This window comes from Chenopodium album, chromosome 8 (assembly GCF_948465745.1).
Source record: "Chenopodium album chromosome 8, dcCheAlbu1.1, whole genome shotgun sequence".
NCBI lineage: Eukaryota > Viridiplantae > Streptophyta > Magnoliopsida > Caryophyllales > Amaranthaceae > Chenopodium > Chenopodium album.
In genome coordinates, this window is record NC_137841.1 from 28,876,472 (window position 1) to 28,890,146 (window position 13,675).

The window sequence follows — 13,675 nt, forward strand, 5'->3', positions numbered from 1 at the left end:
TTGTTTGTATGCCTTTGAGATCGCAGGAATCACTTTTCACTATAAGAATCGAGTAGAGGCCAATACGGGCGAATGTGACTCCATGACTCACTTCGTACCATCATCCCCGATCCTCCTTTCGTGGTTCCGAACCATATGGAGTTAGTAATCTCATGGATTATGAATGGGGTGTAACCTTCACGGGTCAATCGTTGTTGCCTTCGTTGTCCCTTATTCGCGGTTGCCTTTTATGATCCGTGAACGGTTTACAAGTTCCTTAAAAACTTGTTGGCGGCTCCCTACTTTTCTTTGTCCCTAATCGTATTATGTCAATTCCCACTTCCTATGAGTGCCAAGCATATTCACACATGCTTTTAACGTAGGCGCACTTCAAACGACGCCTACAACTGGACTTGCAGAAACTGACTTGCAGATCTATTTCCTGTGTGATTATAAGATTGTACCATTTACTGGCTAATTAACTCTGTCTTATTTTGCTAAAAACAATAATTGTGTGGGTTCAAGATTGGCTACCATGTGTTTGTCGAGGGGATGCATTGTGTTACTTAATTGTGCTTGACTCTTGATGGGTTACCATGGCCTTGCTAAGGAACAATTACAAGTTTACTGTTGTTGCATTGTTAATGCTTAGGTTTAGATTTCTTGCTTTAGGTTTCTGCCCCATGCCATTGTAAAAGTAATGGAGTGCTTGCAAATTGTGCAATTTTTTTTTTTTACCAGCTTATTAGTTAATCAGTTACAGTTTTTTCAAATTATTTTGATAAAATGCTGAATTTTCTGTTTTTGTTTTGGTTTAATGTTGTGCAGAGTTATGACCTTGCAATGGCTGCAGATGAAGTTCCTACTGTGAGTATTTCTGAAACCTTTCTATGTATACCTGATTTGGCTCATGTGTTTGTTTAGTTGCTGTTTTTAGCTGATGCTAAATTTGCTATGTTCATTTCACATTTTTTCACTTGTTAACTAAGCTGGCAGTATGCCTTGTCTGGATGTGGTTTTTATTGTCCCTATTGATGCATTGTGTGGGTTCAAGATTGGCTACCATGGGTTTGTTGAGGGGATGCATTGTGTTAGCAAAGTGATGCCAAGCTAGGCAGCTTGATTTTGTGTTATGCTACCTTTATTGTTTTTTCTTCTTTGATGTATCATGTTGCATGTCTTAGTTGCTTTTATTAGCTGAGTATATATGAGGTAGCTGTTTTTTTAAAAAGAATGCAGTTCCTTTGGCTACATGAGCATGATACCGTGTTCTTAGATGCTTTTATAAATTGCGTATGTACTTAGTTTATTATGGCTAGGGTATAGAATTAAAATGTTCTTGTGGAATGCGTTTTCCTTTTTAAAAATGTAGCTAAGGTTATTAGATGTCTACGCTAGAATTAGTTGCATACATACTTTTCTCATGTCATGGGTGTGCACACAGGTGGGTGGGCATGAAACTCGAAAAGTTTCTATTTCTTTTACCCACCTCTTCCATCAGGTTGTTGCGTACCTGAAACTTCCTGTGCCAGCTTACTATTTGGTGGATGTGAGGAAGAATGCTGTGAAGATTGTCATGGAGACTGATCCAGGTTTGGGTCCTTCTGTGTATGAGGGTGGTCCTGCTACAACAGTTGGGGAATCCCGGGAAAAGGCTGCTGAAAATGCTGTCCGTGCTCATCTATTAAGGCTGTGAAGTATCTGTACAAGTATGTTTATAAGGGCCATGATGGGGTTTCTTTCAATGTGGTTGGTACAGAAAAAAATTCTAAATATGAAATAGAGAGGTTTCAGTCTGGACGATGGGTGTCACCATGTGAGGCAGCTTGGCGAATTTTTTCCTTTGATCTCTTTGAGATGTACCCACCTGTGCAACAATTGGCAGTGCATCTGGAAAACATGCAAACTGTTCAGTTACGTGCTCATGAACAGTTAGATTATGCCATGCTAAATGAGCGTAGATCCAAAACTCAATTGTCAGAATTTTTTAAGGCAAATGCAGCCTCACCTCAAGGTACAGGATACCTTTACAGCGAATTTATAGAGCACAACAGATGGGATGCCGGTAAGAAAAGATGGTTTCAACGGTAAAACAAGAAACTTGTGGTTGGTCGGCTGGCAAGTGTGACACCAACAGAAGGAGAGCGATTTTTCTTACGGTTGTTGCTGGTTAATGTACGCAGCCCTAAGTCATTCACTGACCTTCGGACTGTTAATGGATTACTTTGCGCCACTTTTCAAGAAGCAGCTATTAAAAGAGGCTTATGTGAGGAATACAATGTTGTTCATGCATGCTTGGCTGAAGCAGCAGAAATACACTTGCCAGGAGCCTTACGACGCTTATTTTTAGCTGTTTGTGTGTTCTGCAACCCCACTGACCCAAATAGACTGTGGCAGCGATTCTACAATGACCTATCTTATGATTACAGGCATGCTGATCCTGGGAACGAATTCCGTGTTAAGTTGCTGACTATACAGTCAATTGAACGGCATTTAGAGTCTATGGGAAAATCATTAGCTCATTTCCATCTTGATCACTTACATGAAGAGCTGCCAGAAGAGCTGAATAGAACAAAAGACATCATTGATGCCTTAGATGCACCTATTCCTCAGGAGTGTATTGATTGTAGAGGCAAACTGAACTCAGCTCAGCAAATTGCATTTGACAGGATTATTTCTCAAGTCCAATCAGGAAAGCCTGGTTGTTTCTTTGTTGATGGTCCTGGAGGAACTGGCAAAACATTCTTATACAATGCGTTATACGCAGAGGTTCGCATGTCAGGAAAGATTGTTCTGCCAACAGCTACATCAGGGATTGCTGCAGCAAACATCCCTTTTGGAAGAACAGCGCACTCAAGATTTAAGATTCCCCTGGATTCAGAGACATCTCTTGCCTGTGATGTTCCCAAACAAGGCAGCCTAGCTGCTTTAATCAGAGAAACAGCTCTTATTATTTGGGATGAAGCTTCAATGGCTAAAAAAGAAAACATTGAATCAGTTGAGCTTTTGCTTCGTGACCTTTGTGACGCAGAACATCGATTTGGTGGAAAGGTTGTAGTTTTTGGGGGAGATTTTAGGCAGGTTTTGCCAGTTGTTCCTCGCAAAACTCAAAGAGAAGCTGTTGCAGCAAGCCTGGTAAACTCACATATTTGGCCTTGGCTAGAGAAGCTACACCTAACTGAAAACATCAGAGCAAGAGAAGATCCCCCATATGCTTCATTTCTGCTGAGTTTGGGCAATGACCAGCTGCAATCTAATGGAAATGCTTATGTTCAGGTTCCTCCTCACATTATGAGTTATTATCATGAGAGTGATGATCCTATCAATCACCTAGCTGCTACTGCATTTCCAAAATTAGAACATGCAGTATTTTCACCAGATATCTTCACAGAGAGAGCCATTCTTACACCATTGAATGATGCAGTTGATGCTATTAACACAGTTCTCATAGACAAATTTCCAAGAAACTCTGTAATTTACAAGAGCTTTGACAGCATGCTAGATGACAATTGTGCCATTTACTCTACAGAGTTCCTAAACCAGCTAGCCCCTGGTGGTATGACTCCGCATGAACTTGTTCTTAAAATAAACAGTCCTGTAATATTGCTCAGAAACATTGATCCAGCAGATGGGCTTTGCAATGGAACGCGTCTTACATGCAAGTCTTTCAGAAGGAATGTAATTGTTTGTTCTATAGCCACTGGTCATCGTCGAGGACAACTTGTATTCATTCATCGTGTTAATCTCCGACCTCCATCATCAACAAAATATCCTATTCAGTTTGAGCGAATTCAATTCCCTCTGAAACTCAGCTTTGCAATGACTGTAAACAAATCTCAAGGCCAGACACTAAGCCAAGTGATAGTTTACCTCCCACAACCATGCTTTTCCCATGGACAGCTATATGTTGCCTTGTCAAGGGCAAAGAAGTCAGCTAAAGTGACTGTGATCACACCATACCCAAATGAACAACACACTTCACCGGTCCTGAAAAACGTTGTAGCGTATGATGTCTTGCAATTATCTGGCATAACATGATACAGGAATGTAAAGGTATAGCTCCCTAATTACTTAATCTGCTAGCCTAATTTTAAATCAGCTATTCTACATGTTGTAACTAATATAATATTTACCATGTTACAAATGCAGGTGCTTTTGCTTCTATATATCTATAATGTAATTGAGCCTAAGGTTAAGCTTTCTAAATTCTTGTAAGCTCATTTGTGTTAAAGCACAATAAAATGGTGCTAGAGATATTTATGTTTACAGCCATGTATTATGTTATATGATATATACAGTTACTTTTGCACCTATTGCATGTGATTTTTTTCCCCACTTTTCTATTTTTAAATACAATCTTAAGTATATTGAAATTGGTAACAAAAAATGGAAATATCCTAGGTTTTCCAACCTTATTACCCTTAAAAAAATGAATCAGATTTGCTATAAAGACAAATCTCATTTTTGCTTTTGTATTACATCTTTGCTTTTTCAGCTGTATTGCAGCAAAACATCATTCATTCTATTACCCACAGTACAAATTTCAGCATTTACTTTTCCCACACACATCTTATTGACTGCTGGTCCATACTATGCTCTACTTTATTTTACAGAAAAAAACAGACTTATTGCACAGCAGGTTTCTAGCCATTGTCTTGCTTAATGCACTTCTTAATCCGCTGGATAATAAAAAGTTCCACACCAAAGCAAGATACCCTGAATATTACATAGGACTCATGTTAAGTCTAGAAGCCTCTGATGTTATTTAAAATCATAATATTTCACAGAGAACATTTACTTCTAGCTTTTCTCTCTGTCACTTTAGTTTCCTGCTGCTGTGATCTAGCAATAACTGCTTGCAAACCCACTCTAACAAGGTACGTCCATAAATGCTTTTCCTCTTCAATTTAAACTCAGTTTTTCATTTGTAATTTTCTTTTTGCTTTCAAATTAGCAATGCCTTGCTGTTGTCTAGATTCAATTTACAAAGATAGGACACAATCACTCACTCCAGTACTTGCTAAGCCACTAAACAAACCATGTACCTAAAACTTCATTTGTATAATTCTATGACAGATAATCATGTTTTGTTTTATAGCTAATATTATTTAGAAATTTATCAATTGCTTAATTTATACAGGGTGCATTACCTAGCTTTTGAAATTTGCATGTACACTTTAAACAACTTTCACATTACATTCTCCTGAACTTATAATCAGTGCCCTTTATACTAGCTCTGACTAGCACTTTGACACTCATTATGTAAATGCTAAGCTTATAAAAGATGCTCTTTTTGGTACATTTACTTGTAAAGCTTTGCCTTACTAAAGTTACCACTTCCTTTTATACAAGCCTTAGTTGATAATATGCTGACAATTCAAAAAATTTACAGAATTTGCTTAATTAGAACTCAGTATTAGCTAGCCATATTCAGACTTCATTTATCTAGACCACAATACACAATCTAAAAATGGTTAAACTTTTCTTTATCTTCAAGTTTGCATGGAAACCATGCCTTAAAATTCAATCTCATAGAGAATTGCTTAGTTCTGCATTAGTGAAGATAATAAGTTTTGCATGTGCAGTTGGAAAAAAAAAAGGACTTATTTTTTGGTAAAAAAAAAAAATTAATAAATAAATCCACACAACACCAATAGATAACCATTAGTACTTAGAAAATACAACTTATAGCAATAATAACTACTACTTGGGAAATTTAAAGACAAAGTACAACTGATAAAAAACAACTAGCTACTCCCACTTTGAAAATCCAGCTTGAAGCTGGTATTACATGAAAACAGCAATAATAAGGCCTTTTTAGTTAAGAACCAGCATTAGTAAGCCTAAAAACCTACAACAAGTGTGGATATAAATTAAGAGCTCCCTTAGAAACGACCACCATAAGAAGCATCACTCTCAGGTGAATATTCCGGGCTTGAATGGTGGTGGATGTCATCCAAGCCAAGAATAATCTTAGGCTTGCTGGTTCCCTCTGTTGGAGTTTCTTTCTTTGGGCTTGGCTGCTTATCTTCTGGCTCAAAGCAAAGTGCTTGCACAACTGCTTCCAGGTTCTCCACCTTCTGCTCCAAAACAACAACCCTTTCCTCCAGAGGGCTTGACCTTTGCTGGTTGGGGAGGTCACCTTCTTTACTGCTTTCCATCTTACTCTTTCCTTTACTGGACATTGCTGCCTACTTTGTTCTGAGAACATTAAGCTACAACACTGTAGGGGAAAAAATGAAAAGGAAGGCTTGTAAAATTGTGAACACTTACCTTTCTTTTATATATGGTTAAGTGTCACTCTATTGTCTGCAAGTTAAAGCTGTTCCTGCCAAAATAATTATTCATACTAGATTCCCTCATGTGCCTTACCATTCAATACAAGTGGCAGAGTTAATAAAATAAAACAGTAATCATCCTAGATTATTTGTACATTTGAAAATCCAGTTATAGCATATTAGATTGTTAGCTACAACAAATAATGTGTGACTCTGCAAAATAAAACAACTTAGACCCATGTAACATTTTTATTTAAACTCATGTCCACAGATGAAACCTGAATACACCCCTTTGGACAAGCTTTCACCTTTAACGAAAGCATACAAAGTGCGGGTTACTGTGAAAGAAAAGTCCCCTATCCGATCTCCTCCTAAGAAAAAAAAGATTCCAAAAGCTGGTATTCGAAGACGATGAGGTATATGTTACCATTTACCCTTCTTATTTTCAAATATATAAGCATATGCTACTGCACATCAGCTTAATATTTTGCAATGCAGGGAAACATCATGAAAGCTACTTTGTTTGGAGATGAATGTGACCACTTCAAGAGAGTCTTCGAACACAAGAAAAAGTATGAAATTGCTAATGCTCCGGTCAGAGTCGTAAACCCCAAATTCAGTTCCTTCCTAGTCGAATGTGAGCTAACCTTTGGAGGCATGACTAAAATCCAACCTGTTGATCGAACTGAAGGACTTGTATTGCCAGAATCCCTATTGCTGATGTCCCTAAGACCAGTGGTCGGGATGATCGGTTTGGTAAGCTGCTTGTATTGTCTTCATTGCATGAAAATTTCCTTTGTGTTTACTACCTAAGACCACATCATCTCTTAGCCATAATGAACTCATCTGCTGCCGTTTGCTAGATTTGCTAGGCGTAGTGGTCCACATGGAAGATGTGCGCCAAGTGACATACAAGTCAGGCAGAGTTGCTGATGTGCGTGATATAAGCATTGTTGATGAAAGGTAACACCTCTGCTGCACATTAACAGCACCACTATCAATATAATAACCAAAATACAAACTTACAATTCCTTGCCCTTGCAGCACTGGTACTAGACCCATGATCATCTCTGCATGGGGTCAGCTTGCAACTTCTGATTGTGAACTCCTTAAGGATTGGTCATCCAGCCCCTTGGTTGTAAGCTTAACTTCTCTTAAGCCTGCAACTCACAGAGGTTATACACATTTACACCATCTATTATTTTAAATGTTCTAAAATATCAAATTACTAATGCAATCTTCACAAGCTTTTCTCTACAATCAAGTATGTCTACAGAAATTAACCCAGCCCCTATTGGTGAGAAAGTTGAAGCTTTAAGAGCCTGGTAAGTAAACAACCTTAGTGTTCCTGGTCAGCACTAAGATTACATTGTATTATAGAATTATATTTAGCTTCCTCAGTTCAATTCACTTCTTCCTGTCCTTTTTGCTGTCAATAGGGCTCATGCACATCCAGATGTCATTACTGACTATATGGCCAGGCAACTCGAATTCATGACTGTTGGTGCTGAACCAGTTCCTACAACACTTGATCAGATCATCAAAAAAAATGTGATCCTCTTTGGCAACTACTCCCTATCCCATTGCCACCAGCACCTAATTTTCTAACTCACCCTAAATATTCCAGGTTGACAACACTGTCCAAGAAGAGGTGTACACAATCACTATCACAATTCCTGATGCACAGCTAAGCAATGTCATTGCTTACATTGGCTGTGATGGCTGTGGTAAACGCTGTGGAGTTGCTGCAAATGTACCATTTTTTTGTCCACATTGCCCTAACAAAAAATGCATTTCCACTGAAAGGTGCACTTTGCTTTTCAGCATGCTTATTTTATGCAGCCAACTACTACACTCAATTTTAAAACACTAACTCCAGGCCATTGCAGGGTTAATTTCACCTTTGATGCAGCAGACAATACTGGAACATTCTGCCTGACTGCCTTTGGTCCAGTATGTGAGAAAATCCTCCAGTTGCCTACATTAGAAATCTTTGAGAGGAAAATTAAGGTGCCTAATTAATCAAACAAGTGTCTTATTGAATAAAATCGCTTATATAAACCTATTCTTGCCATGACACTTTCTTCTATTCTATTTATCTCAGGATGATTGGAGTGACTTTGATCACCTTGCTGCAGCGCTGAAGAACACACCAATGCACATCATAATTCACCCAGCACAGTCCTTGAACAGGGCAGGGGTACTTAGGTGGGTAGTGCAGTCAGTTTCCCGCGAGTGAATACTAAGTCTGCTGATCTACGGGCTCACATCAGAACACATCGTTCTCGATGAGCGTTGCTTATCATTTTGAGTTGTGTTCTTGTTTGAGACCTTGATAATTTCTATTAGCAAGTTAGCTATTCTCTAATCACCTGCCAAAAAGATTTGCTTTTGATTGGCACTTAAATCTTGCTTTTGTTTGTATGTTGCTGTTTTGTCTTGCATGCAGTTTCGCTCAATTTGTAAAAAAATTTATCTGCTGCATACTAAACTAAGGCTTCAATTCAGAAATTTCTTGTACTATATACTCTAATGTTTCACAGTCAATGCATGATTTGTGTCAGTTAGCAGCTATTTCTACCATTTTTAAAAATTTCCTTACTAATAGTCAATCTTCTTGCCTTTCCCCTTCAAATATCACACATAATCACTAATTTTGTTTTAGTTCTTCCGAATTAATGTGTACGGCTTTCTAGCAATTTTTTTCTTAGTTTTTACGTGCGAAAGCTCTCAAAATGCATCGTCTAAATATTATTATTAACTACATTGCCGTATAGCACGCTAAAACAACAAATTTCGGTTGAGTTTTTCTAGGACAAGTATTTTTTAGTTTTAACGAAAAATCCCATTAGTTAAACAAGTCATGGCTATTAGAAACTAGTATTAGAATTACGACAAAATAGGCTTCCTGATATGTACTTGTTCTACGCGAATTCGCAGCACCAAAATTTTGCCAGCATTACATAGATTGAAAGATCAAACACTCTTTGTTTGTGAATGATTTCAATGCTCAGCTGATTTTCCCTGCCAAACATTCTACAACTCTGAAAATTCACCTATATCAAAATGGACTGCTTCCATGCTTACCATTCTACAGCTAATAATTTGCTGGTGATTCAGCTAATAAATGGACTGGTAATTATTGATAATTTGACAGAATAGTTGAACAGCTTACCCTATCCTTCAATCCATTTCAAATAAGCCATTTAAAATTGAAATGCATACAAAATTCTGCAGCAGAAGCTCATTGCCAAAATTATCAGACTAAATTAAATTCTAAGGATTTTGAGTGACAGGAAATCTGGTAATTAATTTACACTCAGTAACCCTATCACTCAGCTCCACAGTTCATGTGAAAGACAAACCCAGAGCTTAGCAATTTATATTACACAATGCATCACAGGTTAATTTCATTTTCCACATTCTATTGCAGACAAACTTCCCTCACACAATAAATGTGTAAAGGTTAAAATTTGCAGACAATGTTGTACTTAAACACATGTTAAACAACATATAACACATATTACTAACTACTTAAGAAGCACACACAGAGTGACAAACAACAGCAAGTTTATACTTTCTCAGACACAATGACCAAAACTTGACAGCAGTTATACTAACTCAACAATCAGCCTTACTTATGCCAGTAAATTTACCAACATTCATTTAATTTCTTCCCTTATTCTTCTCCAACAAAATAAAGGCCAATCTATCGAAAAATGCTGCTCACTTCTGTCCTTCCTGATTATACAATCAGACCCTACACCCAAAACCCCACAAGCCTTATTTCTAGCACCAACACACCATCTTGTGCCCCAATAGCTCTCTTGAGTATTCACTTGCTTTCATACATACAACATCAATGTATGTAATTATACAAAAACTCCTCGAATAAATCAAAATAGGCTTGTAAAATAAATCACAATAAAAGACCATGACATACTATACTAAATATATGTCAGCCTTAATTACCTAAGAATATGCTATCAATACCAATCCCAAAAAATTTGTCCTTAGTTCTAAGAATTTTATCAATAGCAGAACACAATGGCACCACCGTGATTGCAGCTGCAGGGCTAAGGTAAATGTTCAAGCCCAAAGGAAAAATGTCTATTTAAAACAAATTTGGATCTAAGACAGTTAGCATAAGGAAAAAAAAATAAATTAGTGTTGCATAGAATGGATTATATCAATTCACTAAACCCTACTTAATTCCTAAAATTGGGCAGAACTTCATTAACTTAACAATATATTAACTCAACATCATTTAGTAACAAGAAAAATCACTCTCCTTCCACAATGAACACTTTGCTTTTATGCAAAATTACATTGTAACTATCTGGCTCAAAATAAACTAACATATTTCATTCAACGACAATCAACAATCAAAGAAATAAGTAATTCCAGCATAATCATATTCATTCACAAGCAATATCCACCTTCAACAATAGCAAGCATGCTGTAATACACCACCAACAATAAATCAAAGCATGTTTTGTGAACAAAAGACCCCTGCAATCATGTATCAATACATCTAACATAAATACATAACTTAGGTTTAAAATAGATAATGTCTTAAAATAACTAAGAAAGACCTAAAATAAAGCTACTTCACTGAAAAAAAAAACAGAAAGCTTTGAATCTAAATCAGAATCAAACCCATAAGCTTCATCATCGCTTTCAGACATATCCGGAGAATAATAATGGTAAGGATGACCATTAGCTGACTCAGAAGTATCACCTTGCTCCTCAGCCTCCTCTTCCTCATCTGCATCCTCCTCCTCCGAATCCCTTTGTTGTTGCTGTTGTGGGTTCTGTTGCCCTGCATCAACACCCTGAACCCCAACAACAAGTTCCTCTTCCTCTGCTTCAGCAAACGCACCCACCGTTGTGTCAATAACATGTTTCACTATACCTTCATCCTCGCTGATATCCATATCAGCCTCCCCTCCTTCGACCCCAGCACCAAACACCAACTTAGTACCACTACATTGACCTCTGAATTTAGACGGCTCACCCTGCACACCAACATATCTTATCATTCTCACTGGTGTTTCGTCATCATCAGAATCGTTGTCGACTTTGATTGGAGTTTCATAGTTGCTTCCAGGTTCAGGTTTCTTGCCCTGCGTTCCTGGCTTTTTCTCTTTGGCCTTGCTTTTCCTCTGAGCCACCTCATCACACTTTGCTATCTGCGCATCACAGTCCTTCATCTCATCAAGCACTTCATCCATCTTCTTTTTAGCTTGTGTTTGAATTCCTCCCAGGCCACAAACTGGCCACGAAGGCTGTCTTTGCGCTTGACAAGGAAATTCCGGTACCAATCATCAAAGATGCTATCACTATCATCAAATCCAGACATGGTGTTGTTTAGATCTTTCAATTAGGTGTGCAGATGGAGAAGATGAAACGGGAGAAATTGAGAGGAAGGGTATTCAACTTTCAAGAATGCAAAACGAGTTTGGGAAAATGCGAGAAAATGATGATTATTTTCTCTGTTTTCAAGCAACGCAAACCATCAATTATCGTAAATGTCTTTTCAGTTGTCTATCATACCATGCAAAAGAAGAAGAAAAATTACACTGTTTCATACAACGCACCTATTCGCGCAAACACTCGATTATAAAAGTAAAAAAAAAATTTAAAATTTTTTTTGTTAAAAAAAAAAGCCTACATATAAATAATCCCGGATAATTTTTTTTCTAATTACATTTGTCAAAAACCCTTTATATTAGAATGTATTACAATTTGTTATTAGATAATCCAATTAACTCATGAAATACATATCTAAATTGATTTATAATTTCTATTTATTACAATACCAAAATATGTGTATAACATATTAAAATACCGAAATATGTGAGAAAATGATGATACACTAAACTTATTCTAATTGTTATTTCATAACACAATAAGCTAATAATAACACTCTTATTCACACTATAAGAAGTTATTATTCTACAACACACTACATTAAGAATCAGCACTCAATTGTAATGTGACATCGAATACTATAGGATTTCCATGAAAATAACTTTTCATCACGCCTATTGATTTTCAGCTGAGCATCAAAGCGACTATCATAAACTTGCACAACAACATCCGTTGATTTTGGAAACAAGCCAAAGTGTGCTTTAGCAAACCCCAACGGAACATTCTGCATCAAATCATCAAACATGATTAACAACACAACAAAAAAAAAAAAAAAACATGAAAAATAATCACTATGTAAACATAGTCTCACAAAAACTTACAATAATTCCTTGATCATAATATGCTTTAGAAAACACAAACTTAAAAAACATCCCTTCCCAATCGGTTGCCATATCATTCAACCACGCATGTGTTTCGGCTATTGTTTCCTGAGACCCTTGCACAAAAGGCTTGCGCCCACGCACACCACCTCTACTAGCCATCACATATCAAATAATTCACTTTTTCATGCAAACAACTACTTAGCCAGTATTTATACACAAATAAACACTAAGAGCACAACGTTCAAACTTAAGTCAAACTACAATAAATATCATTTACCAATTCACATTAGTCACCCATAACTCCAAAACTAATTAGCCTTTTTCAATACATACACAAACTCTAACATCTACCATAAATAATAATATTCCAAAGTCAACAATAACCATCCACCTTAATTCAATGCCTAGCATTCCAATCTCCAATCAACAACACATTAGTCACCCATAACTCCAACACCAATTATTCTTTTTCAATGCATAATATACAAACTCTAACATCTACCATAAATAATTATATTCAAAAGTCAACAATAACATCCAACCTAATTCAATACCTAGCATTCTAACTCCAACTTATAAATTTAAGTGAATCTTTAATAGATTACTTGACTTCTACATGTAATATAGATTATCTATAATTTTAAAATAACATATACATGCAATTTTTACATCAATAATATTCTAACACTTCGTATCAATATATATGATGTATATACATCACTTTGTTTATGATACACGGGGAAAAATGCATAAAATCTAAAGTATATTATCACGTATACATATACTATTTTTTTCCCTAATCCTCAATACTCCCTTACATTACAATTCACAACTACACACTTTGTATTTTATCTAGAAATCATAGCATACATACATTTCAATTTTGTAAAACCCCCAACATTGCCCCATTTCTAAACACGACAAACGAACGTGATTTACAAACCATAAGCGCGTAGCGCGCTCTAGCCCCCTAGTAATATTAAAAAGTCTTTGCTCCATTAAGTCGTCAAGAATCAAGATGCTTATGTCTAAGGTTCAATTCTCATTGTTCTTTTTACCCTTTTAAGTCCTTATAGACAAGAACCATTTCAATGATATTATACTTTCCCTTCAATAACATTATTAAACATTAATTACCAAACTTTACCTTTTCACTCTCTC

The 13,675-nt window shown here is 36.6% G+C and overlaps 1 protein-coding gene across 1 annotated transcript; it reads left to right on the top strand.

The window, feature by feature from the left end:
- Nucleotides 1-1,836: 1,836 nt before the first annotated feature.
- Nucleotides 1,837-4,556, top strand: LOC145642894 (uncharacterized). Its single transcript, XM_081694055.1, has 4 exons — nucleotides 1,837-2,066; nucleotides 2,163-3,990; nucleotides 4,129-4,190; nucleotides 4,475-4,556. Exons 1-4 carry the CDS (start codon nucleotides 1,837-1,839, stop codon nucleotides 4,554-4,556), a joined length of 2,202 nt encoding a protein of 733 aa, XP_081550181.1.
- The last annotated feature ends 9,119 nt before the right edge of the window (nucleotides 4,557-13,675 follow it).

What these genes read in the sequence shown, in the direction of transcription:
- LOC145642894 (XM_081694055.1), top strand. Translation starts at nt 1,837, where the DNA reads ATGTACCCACCTGTGCAACAATTGGCAGTGCATCTGGAAAACATGCAA. An exon ending in AAAACGTTGTAGCGTATGAT is followed by an intron (nt 3,991 to 4,128) that starts GTCTTGCAATTA and finishes TTACAAATGCAG; the next exon opens with GTGCTTTTGCTTCTATATAT. An exon ending in GTTAAGCTTTCTAAATTCTT is followed by an intron (nt 4,191 to 4,474) that starts GTAAGCTCATTT and finishes TTGCTTTTTCAG; the next exon opens with CTGTATTGCAGCAAAACATC.